General features: G+C 39.9%; 1 protein-coding gene across 3 annotated transcripts in view; it reads right to left on the reverse strand.

Annotated features, from left to right (window-relative positions):
• Window positions 1-21,167, reverse strand: part of MON2 (MON2 homolog, regulator of endosome-to-Golgi trafficking) — an 80,754-nt gene that overhangs the window by 38,753 nt on the left and 20,834 nt on the right. For 2 of the 3 annotated variants that reach the window (XM_054988031.1, XM_054988030.1), the window contains exons 4-15: window positions 20,592-20,723; window positions 16,646-16,775; window positions 15,440-15,537; window positions 14,314-14,439; window positions 13,802-13,996; window positions 12,972-13,096; window positions 12,521-12,660; window positions 10,572-10,725; window positions 9,178-9,410; window positions 4,516-4,597; window positions 3,683-3,864; window positions 1,144-1,256 (exon numbers count right to left, since the gene is read on the reverse strand). In XM_054988031.1, the coding sequence (XP_054844006.1) occupies window positions 1,144-1,256; window positions 3,683-3,864; window positions 4,516-4,597; window positions 9,178-9,410; window positions 10,572-10,725; window positions 12,521-12,660; window positions 12,972-13,096; window positions 13,802-13,996; window positions 14,314-14,439; window positions 15,440-15,537; window positions 16,646-16,775; window positions 20,592-20,723 (1,710 nt within the window). Of the gene's footprint in view, window positions 1-1,143; window positions 1,257-3,682; window positions 3,865-4,515; window positions 4,598-9,177; window positions 9,411-10,571; window positions 10,726-12,520; window positions 12,661-12,971; window positions 13,097-13,801; window positions 13,997-14,313; window positions 14,440-15,439; window positions 15,538-16,645; window positions 16,776-20,591; window positions 20,724-21,167 lie in introns of those variants that run through there. The other variant, XM_054988032.1, reaches the window with a different exon arrangement.

Consider the following 21,167-nt stretch of genomic DNA (forward strand, 5'->3'; position numbering starts at 1 on the left):
TGCATACACTTACAGCCTCTATTCACACATTATGATATGCACATTTTTGAGATTTAATCCTTATTTATAGTTACTGCAACTGGAGAGCTGTATAGTAACATTCATCAGAAAATGCAGGTACAATAATTCCATCACTGTTCATAATCTTGGATGTCCATTTCTGCAATTAATCTAGATACTTTTTGTGCCTCCTTTAAATGGAAGTTAGCGGGCACGAACCAAAATACAAACCAAAGTTCGTGTCGAACCGCGTCGGTTCATGGTTTGCAAACCAGCGGTTCATCAGAGTCCATTTCTGACGAACTGCCACGAACTTTAGGATGGTTCATTTGGTTTGTTTTTTGGTTCGTCACTGCAGACAGCCTGGCGCTCATCAATCAGTTTCCTAGGCAACAGGGGATGGACTTCCTGCAGACCTTCTGCTGATCCAGAAGTGGCCTTCTATAAAATTCTCCACCCCAAATCACATTACTTTATTCTATTACATGCTCCTTAAGTGGCCTGCTGCACTGCCGGGCAGGGAGCTACAGCCTTAGCTTTTAAGCCAACTTCATTTATTTTTGTTTTTTTAACCTCAGGCACATATGAAGAATGAATCAATAAATGAAGCTTTCTGATTTATAGACAAGGTTTTCACAAAAGAGATACCTCATTTCTTTTCCCAGGGACACCAACATTTTTCATCCCTAATTTCAATTACGCTACTTGGAGTCTCTTTTAGAGGTTTATGTTTCATATTTGCCATAAAGAGCAGCCAACTACAGTCCATTCAAATGAAGAGAGAATGTTGAGATGAGCAGAGCATTTACACTGCAAATTTTAACTGTGCACTGTACAGGCTCTCTTTTAGTCACCACATCATTCTGCAAGGAACAACAGGAATGGGTGGCTCTTAAAGTAATGAAAGACCAGGTGTGAGGTTTGCCAAATATTTTGCACAATGGAGAAGTGATTTATAAATTATTAACAACTAGCTTCCATATCAAGGAATAAGATGGCTTTCTAGTTTATGAAAGCATCTGAGGGTTTACACTGTGAGAGTCATGGCTTAACTTGAGGAGGAGAAAGGGACTGAATGGAAGAGAAAATTAACACTTAAGTATACAATCAAATAGGAAAAAGATATTAAAAATTGTATTTTACCATTACTGTTCCCTGTGGCTGGAGAGCTAGTGGTTGTCCAACTGCTACTACTTGCTGGTGAGACTCACTTGATGGACTGATCATCTGGACATTCTGCCCTTGGATGGAATACGCTAGAGAACAAGAAGAAAACAAAACATGACTTTTAAACAGAAGAAATATCACATTGAAAATAAAAACACTGTGCGTACTACATGCACATACTTCCTATATTTTCTTATTTAAGTTAATGATACAGAATTGCATTTTAGGAATGGCTATAATTAAATTTAATAAATGATATTTATTTTTACAAGGCCAAGTTAAGTTGCTTTCTTGATATCAACTTCAAAAAGATTTCACAAATGTATGAAAAAACAGGAACCCTTGTAATAATCTCAATAACATTCATGGTAGGAAGGAACGGTAACAAACATTTTATTAAACTGACTGCTGCTCTGCCTTAATGCTGCATTTCCATCCCTATGGCTGCTGTTGGGAAACCAGCCAGTCCGCGTTATATGGCAACAACTTGGGGCAGTAAGAGCAGGATCTACACAATTCAATATCTCCACGATGGGGTAAGAGAGCCAGTTTGGTGTAGTGGTTAAGAGCGCGGGACTCTAATCTGGAGAGCTGGGTTTGATTCCCCACTCCTCCACCTGAAGCCAGCTGGGTGACCTTGGGCTAGTTACAGTTCTCTGGAGCTCTCTCAGCCCCACCCACCTCACAGGGTGTTTTGTTGTGGGGATAATGATAACATACTTTGTAAACCGCTCTGAGTGGGCATTAAGTTGTCCTGAAGGGCGGTATATAAATCAAATGTTATTATATAAATCGAATGTTATTATTAAGATGCAGAGCCGTGTCATCTGTCCATCCAAGGCAAGACATAACTCAGGAGTGACCCAACAGAGAGGATACAGAAGCAGTCTATCTTGGCTCTGGTACACATAGGGAGTGGAGGCAATATCTTGCAGTATCCTCCCATGTTTGTTCTTTGGGCATTCTCTCTCTCTTCCCTCAGCCACCAGGAAAAATGAGGGCTTACACCCTGTATTATGTTCTCATGCTATGAAGAGTTCTCTACAGCATAAAAGCAGAACACAAGCTGTCTAGTTTTGGGGTGGCTCTACATTTTGAGGTAAAGAGGAAGAGTCGTTTTTCTGCATACCTGGAGAATATAGAGATTTCCCTCTTGTTTGTAAATGGCCCCATTTTGCTGCTGTAGTGATTGGCTCAGGGAACAAAATTATGCAGAGTGCTTTGAAGCTCAGATGTTCAACCCTATAGGAAAACTGTGCTATAATGTTTTGGCTGGAGGGTAGGTAAGAAAATTGTTCCTTATCTGTTACCTATCAGAAGCACTTCAGGGAAAATTCCTTGCAAATTTGCATCACTGAGTTTGAACAAACTGTAAGCAGCCTCCAAAACATTTGTTGTTCAGCAAAGTTGCCCTAAATTCTAAATGAATTTAAGGGGAAGCCATCGTGATACACTGAGCCCTATCCAATTTTACCCCTCCCCTCTTATCAAGAAAGGGGTAGGGTTAGATTTTGCTTACTAGTTTGCTAGGGACTGTTTCCTTTAAAGAACATGAACCACAGTGAAATATGAAGACAGTTTAATTCCCCCCTCTTCATTGCCCCTCTCTTCATTGCCAAGAGCGGATGGATCTTCCATCGCATATTGTTAGGGATTGTTTACTTTAGAAAAGTAAATATGAGCCATATGAGGATCAAGTTCAGCTACCTGTTTCTTTGGCAAAGACAGAGAGGAGGCTGCTAGACATCACTCCTTGTATCTACATGGATTAGTTTCATTAGGGAAGCATGAACCGCATAGTATTATTATGAGGATAAACTAGAGGAAGAGAGAAAAATGTAAGCCACTAGGGTCCTCATGGGGAGAATGTGGAGTATAAATGAAGTAAATACATAAAATGAATCAAGGTTCTTTTGTGCATTTCCTGAGACAGAAAAGGTGCAGAGCAATCCACCCAGACCATGCACCACACCTGAAGGAAGCATGGAGTCTATCCCCTGGTTTGCAAGGTTCCCTTGAGCTCAGCACAAGGTTTAGGAAGTCCTCTGCTCTCCTTAGGAAAAGGATGTCAGACCTCAATTTTCTTCTGCACAATTTAGCAAGCTGCTTGCTACTCTGCAACTTAAAAGTCACAGGGCAGAATGAGGGCTTGAGCCTACACTCTGTTTTTGTACTATTTGGATGCTCACAGGAACATTCCTCTTCCTCCCTGTTTGGAGAGAGATGCCCTGTTCTGGTGAGTGTTAGTGGAATGTAATTCTTCTGCACATGGAGATGGGGGGAATCCTGCAAGAGGAAGCTGTGCTTGTCTTGGAGACTGGTCCCATTGTACTGTTCTAATGATCAGATGGCGAATGCTTACTTTAATATCGGGGAGGGGATGTTAACTTTGTACACCATGTCACCAAGCCCCACACATCATGTTTGCATCTGGAAAAGGAAAATGTCCTTATGGCTGTCTATTGATAATGGGCAAATTTGCATTTAGAAGAGAAAAAAATAAGACCTTCCTTACATTTACTGGAAAGAGCAGCAGTAGTAGTGTTAAGTACAGTGAGAGCATAGTGGGGAGGCAGGGAGCCTTTGCAAATGGCAGTAATAAAGGCATCTCTTGAGGTTACAAGACCCAGTTTTCCACATAGTGCAGCCATGGTCAGTTCTGCTTTTAAAATATTTTCTGTGGCTGCTTCATCAGTGCTGAAACGATACCAAGAATCAGTGTGATTTATAAATAATAGAAGGCATTAGAAAAAAAACAGTTAAAGCCAACAACTTTACTATAATACTGTAAATATGAAACAAACGTAACTAACAGCCCCTCCCTTCAGTTTTACAACACACTTTAGACACAAATGCTTCAAAGATGTGTAACACTTTTATTTTCCAAAATGTCTTCTATTATCATGCAGGCAGGTTTAATGAAGTAAAATGTGTTGAAAAGCAGTATCCAAACATTGTACATAAACAAGATTTTTCATAAAATATAACTCAAGCTACAACAAAAGCTATACTGTCATATCATTACAGTACTACAAACATTACTTATAATAATTCTGTTCTATGTGATTCATAATTTTTAGAGCTCATTATATATAATAAAAGAATTTTATGTCTAGATTTAGAAAAAGGCCTCTAATTAGACTTCTTAGCAAACAGTGAAATTACTCCTGAGTAGTGGCCAGTCTTTTATATTTCAATGCACTATAATGTATGACTTCCTGAATTCTCTAGATCTTGGAAACAATACTATCCCAGCTTAACAATCATTTACTTTTATGAAATTCAAAATATATGTATAATGAGAATAACACAATCTCTAAAACCTGAAGCAAAAGAGTAAGTATATACCTTGCATCCAGAAGGAGAGAGAGAGCAGCCAGAAGACCACACCAGCAGGCATTTACCATTTCTTCCCAAACCGCTCTGCTAACTTGGAGAAACAAGTTTATAGCACGGATAAGCAACAGCTCGGATGTCACATAAAAGATTTTTTATCTTGTTTTCCTTTTTGTCTTTGTTTTATGAACCAAAACATATTATATTGATATAAAACATATTACATTGCTTTAGGAATGTCTGCATATCAATAAACTCTAAGAACCATGAATGCAACACTACCACTGTTTTCCCTTTGAAGAACAGAAACCATGTACTTGTGAAAGTAGTCTCCTCAATTTCAAAAGTTGTTTGTTTAATGCAGTTCTCAAACCTGGAGACCCCATTTTGACAAAAAAACATACAAGTCTCCCACAAGCCCTTCTCTTCTCCAATGGCATACATCAGGTACTAAGATGCATCTTTTCAACACTGCAATTAAGACATCCTCCACAGAGATCAGCTAAACTTTAAAAGAAATTGAAGAAAAGTGCATGGTCTCAAAGGGGAGGTGAGTTTGTAGGTTCACAACTTAAAAGACCCTGACTCAAATACTATTCAATCTCATCCCTTGATTGGAAAAGACTTTGAGCTAGAGAAAGCTAGACATTTCCTCATATATTAATGACTTCTAGCCAAAAGGTTAAGAAAGGATCTGGAACAGTGTTCAAAGTTGCTCATAAAAGCAGAAAAAGACCATCATCAATAAAACCTGATCTACTGGTGTTCAGCTAAAAACTTCTATTAGCTATTATAACTTATGCATGCAGAGTGGTCTCTCTCTCTCTCTCTGCTGAAATCCTCTGAAGTGGAAAACAAACTGAAAACCAGTTCAATTTTATACCTGATATAACTATGATGACCGTATTAGGAGTGTAAAACTCAGCCGATTAGAGTTCTTCAGATTGAACTCTTGGATCCTAGCAACTAGCTAATGCTGGTGTGGCATAGTGGATAGATTGCTGGACTAGAATCTTGGGAAATCTGGGTTCAAATCTTCACTTTTACCATGGAAGTTCACCAGCTGACATTGGGCCCATCACAGATGCTCAGCCCAGCCTACCTCACAGGGTCATTGTTGTGGGAGAACGGAGGAGGGAAAAACGATGTCCTAAGCTGTTTGAATTCCCAATGTGGGAGAAAAGCAGGATATAAATACATAAATTCAAACGCATGAGTTTTTCTGGCTTATGCCTCAGAGGTGAACTGGCAGCAGCTCTACATGTTCCTTGTGCTTAAAAGAGGAAGTTCATTTCTCCCTCTTTGTCTGAGGCTGTTTATGCCCTCTTTCCTAGAAAGTTGATAAAACTGCATTTTTGTAGTAGTTGGATGGGTGTGGAAAGGACTTCTCCTCTGTTCTTTCAAAGGACTCAAGCCCCTTCCCGAAGGATCCTCCTGGACTCCCGTTTGAAAGCACTGTCATAAGACAGTGTAATGCAGTGGTCAGAGTGTCTGACTAGGATCTGGGAGACCAGGTTTGAATCCCCACTCTGCCATGGAAAGCCACTGGGTAACCTCAGGCAGTCACATACTCTTTATCTGACCTACCTCACAGGTTGGTTGTAAGGATAAAATGGAGGAGAATTATGTAAGCCACCATGGGTTCCCACTGAGGAGAAAGTGGGTCATAAATAAAGTAAACAAACAAGTAAGACCTATGTCATAGACATAGCATCTGAAAAACAAAAGTTCAGAGCCCCATGGGTACACTAAATTAGTTGTGTGATTAGACCCTGGCGAAATGCTACTGAGTAGACCATCCAGAAAAGCACTACAATATAGCAGTTAGTAGGGGTGTGTACTTGAAAAAATTCGGATTTCCTGATTCGAGTTTATCTGAAGCAGGAAAAAAATCTGGAATAACCCTAAACCTGAAGCGACAAGCAGCTTTGGGTTCGGGTATTTAAGCTGCTTTGGAGTAATCCGTAAATATTTGGAGCACACAAAGCAGCACTTCCCACAGGATTTTTCATCTGAGGGGAGGGGGGAAGAGGGAGTTCCTTCTTCCCCCCTCTCATTGGATGAAAAAGCCTTCGTGGAATTTTGAAGCTCAAAACAGCCCTGAAAAGAGCTGATTTGAGCTTTTAAAACTTCCAGGCTGGCTTTTTCATCCAATGGGAGGGGAGAAGGGGGAACTCTCTCTTCCCCTCTCCCATCGGGTGAAAAAGAGATTGGGGAGCCAGCAGCAATACTTTTCTCCCTGCCATTTGCAAATGGCAAGGTAAGTGTTGTCGCTGCTGCTCTACACAAAGCTTCCTGAAGTATTCTGAAATGTTTCGGAAAGCTTTGCTTCGGGATTCCCTAATTGGCTTAGCACTGCTGGGTTCAATTTGGGAACCCTGAATCTATAAAAATCGGGCCCAATTCGGGTTAAAAACCCGAATGGGAAACCCAAAGCGCACACCCCTAGTGGTTAGAATGTCAGATTAGGACCTTGGGCCACTATGCCTTAATATTTTCCAAGGTAAAATGGGGTATATGTATACACTGCTCTATGCGTGTATGAGCACACACTCCTCTAAGCTCCTTGAAGGACAGACAGAACAAAAATGTGATAGACAAAGCATGCTACAATTGAGTGTCCGGAAAAAAACATGCACTTTGACTTTATGCATATTTATCAGTTTAGCTGAAAGATAGTTATCCTTCATGCAGTTCAAGCCTCACAGTTGGAGTGATGAATTGGACCTCTGAAGTGCTAGTGAGTAAAACTTCCTAGACAATTAATCTCTTTAGATCACTATGCCTTGCATCACAGAACTATGCTAACACTACCTTCTAAAGTCATTTTTAAATGTAAATTTCAGACATATCTGGAAGTATCTAAAATCACGACACGTTCTGTTGCTGTTCTCCAAGAATATACCTGTTTGGTTGTTGGGGGTTTTCCGGGCTGTATTGCCGTGGTCTTGGCATTGTAGTTCCTGACGTTTCGCCAGCAGCTGTGGCTGGCATCTTCAGAGGTGTAGCACCAAAAGACAGAGATCTCTCAGTGTCACAGTGTGGAAAAGATGTAGGTCATTTGTATCTACTCAGGAGGGGTGGGGTTGAGCTGAGTCATTCTGTAAGAGTTTCCCAGGGTGTGGAATGCTAATGGCGGGAGGCTTCACTGTATCCTGAGAAGGTTCTTTTGCATATGGATTGGTGCTTGATGTGCTAATCTTCTCTGCAGGGCTATTGTCGGGTGTGGAGTGTTTTGTTGGCCTGGTGTTTTTCAGAACTGGAGCCCATGCTCTGTTCATTCTTAAGGTTTCTTCTTTCCTGTTGAAGTTTTGCTTATGCTTGTGAATTTCAATGGCTTCCCTGTGCAGTCTGACAAAGTAGTTGGAAGTGTTGTCCAGTATTTTGGTGTCCTGGAATAAGATACTGTGCCCTGTTTGAGTTAGGCTATGTTCAGCCACTGCTGATTTTTCAGGCTGTCCAAGTCTGCAGTGTCTTTCATGTTCTTTTATTCTTGTCTGGATGCTACGCTTTGTGGTCCCGATGTAAACTTGTCCACAGCTGCAGGGTATACGGTATACTCCTGCAGAGGTGAGGGGGTCTCTGCTGTCTTTTGCTGATCGTAGCATCTGTTGTATTTTTCGGGTGGGTCTGAATACTGCTTGAAGGTTATGCTTTTTCATAAGCTTTCCCATCTGATCAGTAATTCCTTTGATATATGGCAAAAACACTTTTCCTGTGGGAGACTGTTTTTCTTTGGTTGTTTGATTCATCCTGGGTTTGATTGCTCTTCGGATTTCATTTCTGGAGTAGCCATTTGCCTGAAGTGCGTGGTTTAGATGATTAATTTCTGGTTTAGATGATTAATTTAGATGATTAATTACTGATCAGATGGGAAAGCTTATGAAAAAGCATAACCTTCAAGCAGTATTCAGACCCACCCGAAAAATACAACAGATGCTACGATCAGCAAAAGACAGCAGAGACCCCCTCACCTCTGCAGGAGTATACCGTATACCCTGCAGCTGTGGACAAGTTTACATCGGGACCACAAAGCGTAGCATCCAGACAAGAATAAAAGAACATGAAAGACACTGCAGACTTGGACAGCCTGAAAAATCAGCAGTGGCTGAACATAGCCTAACTCAAACAGGGCACAGTATCTTATTCCAGGACACCAAAATACTGGACAACACTTCCAACTACTTTGTCAGACTGCACAGGGAAGCCATTGAAATTCACAAGCATAAGCAAAACTTCAACAGGAAAGAAGAAACCTTAAGAATGAACAGAGCATGGGCTCCAGTTCTGAAAAACACCAGGCCAACAAAACACTCCACACCCGACAATAGCCCTGCAGAGAAGATTAGCACATCAAGCACCAATCCATATGCAAAAGAACCTTCTCAGGATACAGTGAAGCCTCCCGCCATTAGCATTCCACACCCTGGGAAACTCTTACAGAATGACTCAGCTCAACCCCACCCCTCCTGAGTAGATACAAATGACCTACATCTTTTCCACACTGTGACACTGAGAGATCTCTGTCTTTTGGTGCTACACCTCTGAAGATGCCAGCCACAGCTGCTGGCGAAACGTCAGGAACTACAATGCCAAGACCACGGCAATACAGCCCGGAAAACCCCCAACAACCATCGTTCTCCGGCCGTGAAAGCCTTCGACAATACAATATACCTGTTTCTTTGTCAGTTTGGTCAGAGGCTGAATGAAAATCTTGCAGCTCTGAAGAATGTGTGGGTGAGGACTGTGCATCAGGTGTTATCTCACTGTCCATTTCAACTTGTCCTAATTCTTCTTCAATCATATTAGTGATACCACGGACAAGATCCAGTAAACAATGGAATGCTACTGACATGGCATACCCCTCAGGAATTGTAGGTGGCTCAACTTTGTCCAACATTTCTAGACTAAAAAAAAAAAAAGAAAAACAACAAAAATAGATAACTATAAGAATAAAACCCAAAATAATACTTGTTATGAAATTTATTGAGATGCACTTTTTATTTATTAACTATGCTGCAAAAGACCATAATATATATTAATCCTTAACAGAGAACAGAAGTGCCATTATAGTACAATTTCCATCAACAAGCAACCCCGTCTTAGCTAAAATAGCACTTATATTGTAATGTATACATTATTATTCCTCAAATGAAATAGTTATTTCACAGATTAACCATCTCTAGTTAAAGAAACTACAGTCATTGTTTTATGCTTCAATTACTAGGAAAAACTAGTCTGTGTCTTCCAAGTGCTTCCCTGATGCAAAACCCTGACTGTAAGATGACCATTCATTTAATCATTTAGCCATATAGACAAATATAGGAATCCTGTTTTTTATTCAGAATTTCATACAACAAACGCTAAATACTACAACATGCATTCATGTCAACAGTTCCTTAATAAAAATTATAATCATAGGTTCTTAATTACATCAAACTAAGAACATAACTAAAGAAAGCTTAACAACATCTAGACATTATAACCCACTCCAATACTGTTGGTCTGTTGGTCTCTAACCAACAGACAAGAGATTTTTTTTTTTAAATCATGGGCATTTAAAAGAGTTCATTCTTAAACCAACAGCACATCACATTGTTGATTCATGTTCAGTGAATGGTCTACTAAGACCTCTAGATTCTTTTCACATGTACTATTGCCAAGTCTCACTCATCCTATAATTATGTATTTGATTGTTTCTAACTAAATGCAGAACTTTAACATTAATCTCAGTTGAAATTCATTGTTAGTTTTAGCCCAATTTTCCAGCCTGTCAAAATCATCCTGAATCATGATTCTATTCTCTTCTGTATTAACTACCTCCCGTAATTTAGTATTATCTGCAAACCTAATGAGCACTCCCTCTGTTTCTTCAGCTAAGTTAAATACAAAGATGTTAAACAACACTGGGCCCAGGAATGATCCCTAAGACACTCCACATAAATCCACGGTACATACAGGAGTGGAAAGGAATTATCAAGACTACCCCTTCCACACTCCTATTTATAATTGATACAAATGACTCAAACTTGTACATTAAGGAGTTTAAAGATAATATTTTTACTTACTATGTAGCTTTTGCACTGCCCTGTGTTGATACACTGAGAATTGGTATCCAGGTACCTCGGTACTCAAAAGCAGGCAACACAGTCACACCTCCGCCCATTCCTAGAATTCCTGGATTTGTTTGTGCTGAGGCTGTACCCCCAGGCACACTGCCTCCTGTACAGTACATTAAGAAACAAGATTAACTGGACTGTTTATTTTTTGTACATTAATAGAAGGTATGTCCTCCCTTTACAACCTGAGATCCCACACATTCTAAGGAAGGCCAACAAAATCTATTTGGAACACCCTCTGCTGGCAAACCCATTTCATTACACAGTTGCTTGGTTAAAAGAAGTCTTGATAACATTCCACACGTGCCAAACAATTAAAACATTAAGAGCTCAAGATTTAAAATCAGTATCAATTGAAACACAAAAGATATACAACCTTCCTGTGGTCAAAAACACCATTAACATAAATTCAAATTCTCATTCTCTCAGTAACCCTTGCTCATTGCCCAGAGAAAGGCCCCAAACCTCCAGGATCCCAGGCCAATCTGGCTTGCAGGAAAATTCCTTCCTGAACCCAACGTAGCAATTGGTATTACCCTGGGCATATAAGAAAGGGCCATAAGAGCTAAGCAGTGGTCCATCCCTTCCTACCCTCCCTCTTGTGATTTGCCTAAGTTCATACTGAGTTATAGAATCAGCATTCTGACTGACAACCATCTAGTCTCAGCTTCAAACCTTGCAAAAGAGGAGAACCTACCACTTCTTAAGGAAGTGTGGTCCACTGAGAAACCACTCTAACCATCAGGAAGTTTTTCCTAATGTTTAGTCAAAAATTCTTTTGGATTAATCTTAACTTGTTGGTTCTGGTCCACCCCTCTGAAGCAACCGAAAACAACTTCATTCCATACTCTATTTGAAAGCTCTTCGAGTTTTTGAAGAAGGCTATCATATCACTTTGCAGTTGTCTCCTCTACAAGCTAAACATACCCATCTCCTGAAACTGTGTAGCTACCACCCGCTCAAGAATTCAACATTAGCCATTGGGCAACTGTTGTTTAGGTCATTTGGGTCCAGGGATGCCTTCTTCAGGAGGGGTGTCTCAACTGCCTCTTTCAAAGCACTTGAAAGTACAGCCTCTCTCAGAGAGGCATTTATTACCTCTTGTGCCCAGTCATCTCAAGCTGGCATGATACAATTAGCCATGAGGGGCAAGACTAGATGTGGTGAGCTGCATACTTTGAAGTAGCGTGTCCACTTCATTCACTTCATCCCCAAAAGACATCAAGAACCCCTCTGGATCCATCAACCTCCTGGGGCGGTCCATCTAAACTGTTCCCCCACCCTTGCAAAAGTTCTGAGTGTCTGTGAGTCTATATCTTACCAGTTAATGGTAGTTCCAGGACAAGAAAGAAGTGGAAAATCCTTCCATTACCAAACCATGTACCTTATCCCCATAAAAAAGCAAATCAAATTAAGTGTATGACCTGCTGTATGCATAGGTATTAGAATGTTCGGGGACAGTCTCATGGTTGTCATGGGGGCCATGAAGTCCTGTGCTTCCCTTGTTTGCCAGTTGTGAGACTGCTGGACAGTGGGGTGGGGGGTACGCTAACTGAATCACTATTCTGTCCTGAGCATCAAGTACATACACTCGAAATTGGGGATCTGGCTAGCAAAGCATCTGGTGATTGCCAAGGAGGCCCAATAAATCACAACTACCCCACTTCCCCGCCCAACAAACCTAAGCTGATGCTGCAATAAGGAAGCCTGAGGGCATAGTTGGGAGAGAGCCACTCCTCCTTCTTTACTAACCCAGGTCTCTGTGAACCATCCTTAGCTGGGTCTGGCAGGAAGTCTTTGTATTATAATGTATTCAAGTCTCCTATCTAATATAACAGAAGTGAATTCTAAGAAGAAATCATTAGCAAGTGACTTGAAAAGTGTAAATATGTGTTTACCTGTTTGGTTTACAGTAGTAGATGCATTTCCTGTGTTTGGTACAAGAAACAGTGATTGAATAAATGACCCCAAAGCATTCACAATGTCACGGAATACCTTGGTAGAATGCTGCTTCATATCATAGGATTGACAGAAGGACCTGTTGAAAAATTAATCACAGGAAAATATATAATTTTTTTTTCTGAAAATCCTTAAGTCAATCAACCAGCAACTTTCATAGCCTCACATTTGTTATTAAAATAGGTTTTCTTATACTGATGGAAAATATTATGTACTAGGCATACAAAGACTTCATATTCTATAGTACAACTTTTATAGTTAAATGTAGCAGACTTAAGGATATTAAAATCAGTGTTCCATAATCCTTCATATAAACACATTAAAAAGGAAGCCTATACATTTTACCTGGTATTTCCCACCAAATCTTTTCTTCATTTGAATATACACTACCTTAATAGCTGAGGTTGCACACAAAGTCTGTGTATTGATTCTACTGCAACAGCTCTTAGCCACTGAGGTTTGTCTGCATCCAGAAATTTCACAAGCAATGATAGGAAAATCTCACATTCAGTTACCTAAATAAAAAATGCTATATGAACTAAAATTCCAAAGAAGGCATCCCCTCTAATCCCCATATTCATGTCAACCTATTTAACATCATATCCATTGATTATCACTCTGCTAAAGCCATTTTATCATCATTTAAATTTGCTCAGCACCATTTTGGAACAAGTTCTATCTAATATTAAGATCAGAACACAGTTCTAGAATGTTCTATAACAGCATTATGAGTGGAAGGAGAGCCAAGAGGAAGCATTATGATTTCATTAGATCATAGAGTTGTCAGGGCCATACACTTTTGCTCTCTGTTCTTCTGCAGACATCTGGAAGTATACATTTAGATTAGGATTGCCTGGATTGTCATCTCTTTGCCTAACAGACAGACAAAGAACATTACTGTTTGCTTGTTTAAACAGAAATTATTTATGCACTTACTGCTGCTTTAGCACAGCCAAGAGTGCCTATAAAAACAACAGTGAAGATTCTAGTATGGCTGATGCCACATTAACTCCTCTGGGACCAGGAGTTAGAACTAGAATGTTACCAAAGAGAAGGTCTTTTCTTTGGTCTCCACCTACTTCACTTCTGAACAGGCCCCCTCCTTCTCCATCTGCCAGCAGGGTCTCCAAAGGAGAGAGCAAAGACTGGGTAGATTCATATGAGAGAGGACAGTTCTTTGAGAAACCAGCATAAAACTGATAGTAAAACTGCACTCTTACCAGCAAGCTATAAAACTGCTTGATCAAAACAGAAACTACTCTCAAAAGACGCATGCAGATAGGAAAATAAGGTTTTTCCACTGGTGCTGGTGAAGACGAAGTGTTGGAACCTTGTCGGAATTTGATATTTGGTGAAAAAAGCTTTATTACAAGTGGACAGACTCTTTCTTTAAGGAGGAAACTGAATTCTTGATGCTGAAAAATAAAAAAGGATTGACTTGTTAAAAAAGCTTAGTACACTACTTGTTAAAGTACTACTTGTTAAAATACTTGTTAAAAAAGCTTAGCACACACCTTAGCCTCCCACCTAAATCTTAAGAAGTCTTGATTATTTACTGAAAGTGAGATGAACAGAAATCAAAGTGATTGTTATGGGTAACAACAGTGTCACACTAAACCATTATTAATACTCTTTGCATATATAATCATCAGAATGTATCCTATTTCTAAAACTTTTATTGAAAAATTCTCTTCATTCACCTTTCTTAAATTAAAAGCAAACAAAAACTTACCTGTAAAAATACTTGTGGAAAATCATTGAGGACTGATTCAAGAAGTTCCAAACCAAACGTTCGAGTCATTTCTGTCATGCCTACAAGCCAGTAAGGGGCATCAGCATTAACCAGCTGACAAAGATCCTAAGAGGGGGAAATGCCAAACTGAATTTTCTTGCACTTGCCTTAATTAGGGTTCATCAGCCTGAATAAACTGTAAAGTTCTATGCCTTTTACATACATTACAGCAGAAAAAGTTTGAAAATTTAGTGTTATGCATATTAAATATCAATAATTTTACCATGAGGTGAAGAAAAACTAATATTAATGCAAGCTTTTGGAAATACTAGAAAAATAATAATGTCAATGTGGTATTTAATGTAGTCTGGTGAGTTCTGTTAAAGGCTTCATGTTATTGCTCATCAGTTCTGCCGGATATGGTTTAACCAGCCTTTCAGAATCTAGTGAAATTCGAAAGGACATCAATCAAATTACAAAAACTTGCTTCTAAAACAAACAAATGAATATTGGCTCAGAACAGCACTTACTGCTTTTCCTCCCCTTCCTCCACCTAAGAGAATGCAATCCATAACATGAGTCTAAGGCACAGTTGCAACTCTCTGTTCATGCAGACCATGCCAAGCTGCAGCAAACCTCAAGAATACCTGAGAGCTGGATACTGCACATGGGAAAGGAAGTGCAAATACTTCTGGTCTACTCCCTTCTGAGCTGGGAAGCTATGGAAACTGCTCTGACAAATAGTAAAGTTCGCAGCCAGGGAGAAAGCAACCTCACAGGAGAGCTTTTTGGACTAGCCAAGTATCTCCCCTCTTGTATTTCTACATTTGTTGTTTCTTCCTCATCTTATATTAACACATTGAATTTGCCTTGTAAAACCACTGATTTATTGGTACTGGTCTTTGTGGATATAGTGAACAGTTGCTTTTCCTCTAAAATTTACAGACTTGAACAGTAAAATCTGTCCTGCATTTCTTCTCTGCCATATTAAGTCCTACTAGATTTAAGTATTTAGAATGACAATTACCTGTTCACATAAACTGAGACCTGCATATGAATTATATTCTGCATATAAAAGGGAATAACTAGTATATACACTTAATTTTTTTTTTTAAAATGCCATTACCTGAAAAAGCATATATGCATCTTTAGCACATGGTTTCAAGGTACTGACAGATCTTCTGTTGCTGTTTCCTTGAATTCCTATTGGTTGCTCAATAGTATCTGCATAAAACACAAATCAAGTTCAAGAACACCCGCCAAGCATTCTCTCTCTCATTTTAACCAGGCATGATGCAATAATGTGAGTGATTTGGCAGATGCCACCCTCCCCTGGGGCACTGTTTCCCTGTTATAACTTTATAGAAGAAGCTCCCACACAGCTGCTTTTCCAATTTCAGAGAAACAATAGGAAGCATAGTACATTAATCGCAGTCTGTAAGGGCTTTCTCTAACAAATTCTAAGTCATAGAAGCTGTTGGGCCATTTACTGAGAAACCACTCTTCTCTAAGCCAACATTGGAAAGTCTCATAAGAAAATCTCATGCAAACATACATATTGGCTTCAATCTAGCCAACAGTTAACAGAAGACAGCTAACAGAAGTGTGTGTGTATTTTTATGACTTTCTCCCACTGCAGCAGTCCTTTTCAGCCCTTCAGAAAGCTTGTTCCTAGAATCATGGACAAAGTAATGCGGGTCAGGGTGCTGAACTGAGAAGAGATAGTAGGGTGAAACTGCGCCTTCTCTATCAGGAAAACATTGGTTGACAATGAGGATGGAGGTGGGACATTTTCACCCTCCTTACGGCAACCTCTTGATCAGTACAGCTATTTTTTTCACAGAGGCCCTTCAACCCCAGGAATAGTGTTGCTGGGGTCATGAAAAAATGCGGAGTGGGAGAAAAATGCAGGGAGAATCTGTGTTCAATTCTGCTGACAGGTAGCTGGATATCAGCCACTGACATAATTTCTTTTTAAAAATTCCTTAGTCTATCACAGTTGTATAATGGATGAAGCTATGCAGGGTTGGCTTTGGTTAGTAATTGGATGGAAGACCTCCCAAAAAGACCAGGGTCGCTATGCAGACCCTGGCAATGCAGACCCTGGCAATGCTATGCAGACCCAGGCAATGGCAAACCACAAATGTTAATATTTGCCTTGACAACCCCAGCAGGGGTCACCATAAGTCAGCCATGACTTGATTGCACTTTCCCCACTAAGAACAGGATACTGCTGCAATAGACCTCATAGAAAGAGATTTCCCAGACACACCAAAGGCAATTAATAATACAAAATATACTAAATACTGTTAAACTATAAGCAAATACCCACCTTTATAGAGTTCATCCTCAGCCACCACTCTTTCGAAAACAACAGTAACTACTTGCCGTACTGTGGCAGCTGCTGTATTATTTGTGATATTGTCTTTTGTGAAATGTAGTCTAAAGCAAAGAACTATTGCCTAAAAAAAATCCAAATAACTCCTCTAATTATACAAGCGAAATCAATTTTAGAACTATAAACACTAGGATAAAGTCTTAGCATTTTTATATAAGCCTTCTTCAACATATATGTAAAACTTACTGAGCTATGAGAAATCTCACAACTTTCAAAAGCTAAATTTTAAAGTTGAATACTGCCCTGCCAAAAAGACAGATTTAATAACCCATGACTTTTAACTTCAAGGTTGTAACCTGTTAGTTCTGTTAGTAATAGTGACGGTTTAGAAATTTTAGCTGGTATAAAACATGGTGGCTCACTTTCTAACTATAAGGGATCAAATTACCCCACTGAATACAGTTTGCACTGGATCCTACTTGCCTTCCAGACACAGTTAAAAGTAACATCTTTCCCAAACACAGTTTTAATCTCTGCTTATCTTAGAAAATCTCTCCTCTATTCTCTTAAAAGGTTCTTCACATATGACACAGAAGTGAAGGGTGCACAAGTGAATTACACAGCAACTTTCAACACTTCTGTGTGAAACGGCCAGGCCTTTTGCTATGGTGAGTAGACATGGTTATGAAATGGGAAAAGCCCGAAACGAGAGCTTCGTGTTTTGTCGCAATCCACAAATTGTGAATCACAAAATTTCACGAAATTGACACGTTTGCCGAACGATTCGTTAGTTTTGTGATTCGTCAGAACCTGGGTCATTTCAACGGCCCCCTTCATACCCGGAGATGCCAAAATCGCAGGGAGACTTCAGCAGGCTCTCCTCCACCCACCCTCCCAGTCTGAAATACGTTGATCAGGAAGGGCGGGAAGGGAAGTGCTGCCAGAGTGCATGACTGAAACAGGGACTAGGAGTTGCTGGATCAGAGGAGGATGAAGGACCGGCTGTGATGCAGCTAGGCCGGGAAGACAGAGTAAGGGGTAGGGTGAGGTGGAGGAAAAAAGGCACCCTCACTCAAAGACCTTCCCACAGCAAGGCCAAGAGCTGGAAATAAGAGGCTTCTTTCAGTCTCTTTAAAGCAGCAGCAGCCAAAAGCACAATCCCAAATCCTTCCACACACTCTCCCACTCCAATCCCACCAAAACCTTGACATAGATCAGAACAGGAGGTCTGTGCTTGGCTGACAGACCTGCCTAATAGGGTTTAGAGGGGTGAGATTGGTGTGCCCATGGCTACAGAAGGCCCACCTCCTTGGTTGCCTAGGGGATTGACCCCCAGCTCCTGGCTGTATAGGGCAGAATGGAAGCTCTTCAGATGGCTAGGAGAGCTGCCAATCAAGGGTAAGTGGGCCATGATTGGGGTTTCCAATGGCAACAAAAGGTCTAGGCCCATTGCTGCCTAGGGAATCAATGGATCAGCGCCAGCCTGCCTGAAATTACGAATCATTCACGAAGCTAACAAAACAGGCCAAAAAGTTGTGAATTTCGTGATAATTTCATGATAACTGCGGCCCCACAAAATGCTGTTTCATGACACATGAAATGGCCCGTTTTGTAACAAAATTTGCTTCATGCCCATGTCTAATGGTGAGAGACTTCCACCAGCAACCCTTTATTCTTGCTACCACCCCATGCAGGAGAAAATTAAGCAAAAAAATGTCAGGCCAACAGTGTGACATCACTTCTAGGGGAAATCTGGAAGTGATATCAATCCTTTCTGGGAATTGTTGGAAGTTCTATGGAAGTGGGCAATTCCTGGAAAGGCATGACATCAGCTCTGGGTTTTCCCCAAAAGTGATGTCATGGCATTGTCTGAAGCACCATGTCCCCACCCTGCTGACTGACCTGGCAATCCTACTTCCATCTCATATACAAAGACCCTGAAGAATATTCTCTTGACTGTACTACCCTTGTGCCATGTTCATATAGCAAGCACTCGCAGATCCAAACTTGTCATTATGTCTGTGTAAGGACGCCAGGCAACTCTCAAGAGATTTCACTGCATGAGTAAAAGTTCTTTATTGATGCCAGTATCATACACTTATGCCATCCTTTCTAGCGGCTACAGACATGTATCAAGCAGATATAGGTTCCACAAAGCTACTCCTAATCCCCCCCACTTTCTCCTAACTGTCCTCTAACTCTGCAGGCAGGAAAACAGGCTGTGTGATTCATGGACTGCTCAAGGTCAAGCAGGCTCCCAGACTCAGGAGAGATTACAACAGGAACAAACATCTCCCATTTCCAGTTTCCCACCTCGGGTTCAAATAACAGAATCACCCCAACGGTATCACCTTCAGTGGCAGGGGAGTATTGAATATGACAGGTTATCCTGAACACCTGACAGTCTAGCATAAATCAAGTTGGGGTTAACTCATCCTGAACTCTGATGTTTGCACGGCCAAATTTAGTTCCAAAGAACACAAGGGCCCAATTTGGTTCTGGTGCATGATGCCATTTTCCTGAGCTGAAATAATCTCAAGGCCTTCCCCTGTTGCAGGGGAAGAGACAGCAGAGATAATACGGCCACCAAGATAACTTCATCTTAGGGAAATAGAATGTGGAGGGTCCAGTAGTACCTTTAAGACTAACCAACTTCATGGTAGCATAAGCTTTCAAGAACCACAGTTTTTTGTCAGATGCATCGGAGAAAGAGAACTGTGGTTCTCGAAAGCTTATGCTACAATAAAGTTGGTTAGTCTTAAACGTGCTACTGGACTCTACTATTTTGTGACTACAGACTAACACGGCTAACTCCTCTGGATCTATGAGCATGTGGAGGAAGGCTGATGCTCCTCTTCGTTTTGTGCCATGGTCCTGAGCTGAATCGGCCCCCAGCGTGGAACTTAGGAACTTCAGTCCCCCAATGTCATGTTTCGCTGTGTAAATGTCACAGTTGAGATGGGGTATCCCTGACCCAACTGTACCAGACATAATATCTAGTTTGAGACAGAAAATAAGACATTCTTACTGGTAGCCTCAGTGATGGAACCCTGAAGACCTGATCAAGGCTCAGCATTTTCTGGAAACATTCTAAGATGTTCTTGGTTGAAAAGGTTTTTAAGTAGTTCTAGCATAATTTTAATCAAATTATATTTTACTTAATTTATCTTGGTTTTAATATTTACTCTGGAACTTGGAAATAACATTTTTTAAAATGCTTAAAAATAATATTGTTTTAAACCTTTGGTAGAAAGAAAAACTTTGTTAACAAAATCTCAGGATAAGACTAAAGACACAAGGGGATACTGACCCTCCTGTGCAGCCTACTTCAGGGGTCAATGTTGTTAACAGGAAGGAACACTGATTTGCGGAAGAAGGAATGTACAACTGTTTATTTAACATTTCCTACAGAAGATTTAAGCAGTCTAGAAATGTCAGGATCTAAAAATGTGTAATTAGTTAAGCTCTCATTGAACTAATATTTTCACATAATTCAGCTATTCAGGACAGGATTTTGGTGTTTGACAAAGATTAATTTATTCTGCCAAATGACTCATTTTGATGAAATATCTAAGAAGTATTAACATTAAGTATTAACATTAGCAAGAATTATTAAATTAGCACCCTCTCCTTTGCATCTTTTCCTGGAGAATATTACCCAAACAAATTCATAAAGATCGCGCGCAAACACACACACACACACACACACACACACACACACACACACACACACACACACACACACACACACACACACACACACACACACAAAAGCAGCTAGAGTGCAACTTATTTTAATATATCCTTTGTTGTTCTAGTGTAGTGAATAAAACTTACTTACTGATTCAGAATTAAATTTTAAAAATAAATCTAGTTTTAATAAATTGATGATAATAGATATAATACCTAAACCAACTGTTTGCATTACTAGAATGCCTACCTTAGAAAGCGCTTCATCATGGACAACTGTGTTGGTTGTTAATAATACAAGAACTGTCTGAAGTAGCTTGAGTTCTTCAAGACTATTTTCCATCAATTGCCAAAGCATATTTATAACATTTCCAGCTGCAATCTTGGGGGAAAAAAATGTGTGTTATGGCTGTAAAAGTGGGTGCAAGACATACAGTAATATTAAATTATTTACATTTTAAGAAAATAAAACCAGACAATTTTTTTAATCACATGAAATGTTTGATGTTCTTACATTTCAGGTTAGAATCATAAGACAAGCTTAACAAGCAGAAATTATTACTGTGAGAGATGTATAACTGTATGCTTTGACTCTAGTACACAAATCAGAATAAACTCTGATAAAGTAAGTACAGGCCTTTCTAGCAAAAACTGTACTTTTTACAATCTGGTTTTAAATTATATGTAAATTGAAAAGTTTCTCTTTTAAAATACTTAAATAAATAAAATTACTGACATTAGGCAAAGTCTCTTTATATACTGCATTACCCATTCTCTACTCACAGTATACATATAAATCGTTTCCTCATATCATTAAGTTCTTCTC

This window comes from Eublepharis macularius, chromosome 9 (assembly GCF_028583425.1).
Source record: "Eublepharis macularius isolate TG4126 chromosome 9, MPM_Emac_v1.0, whole genome shotgun sequence".
NCBI lineage: Eukaryota > Metazoa > Chordata > Lepidosauria > Squamata > Eublepharidae > Eublepharis > Eublepharis macularius.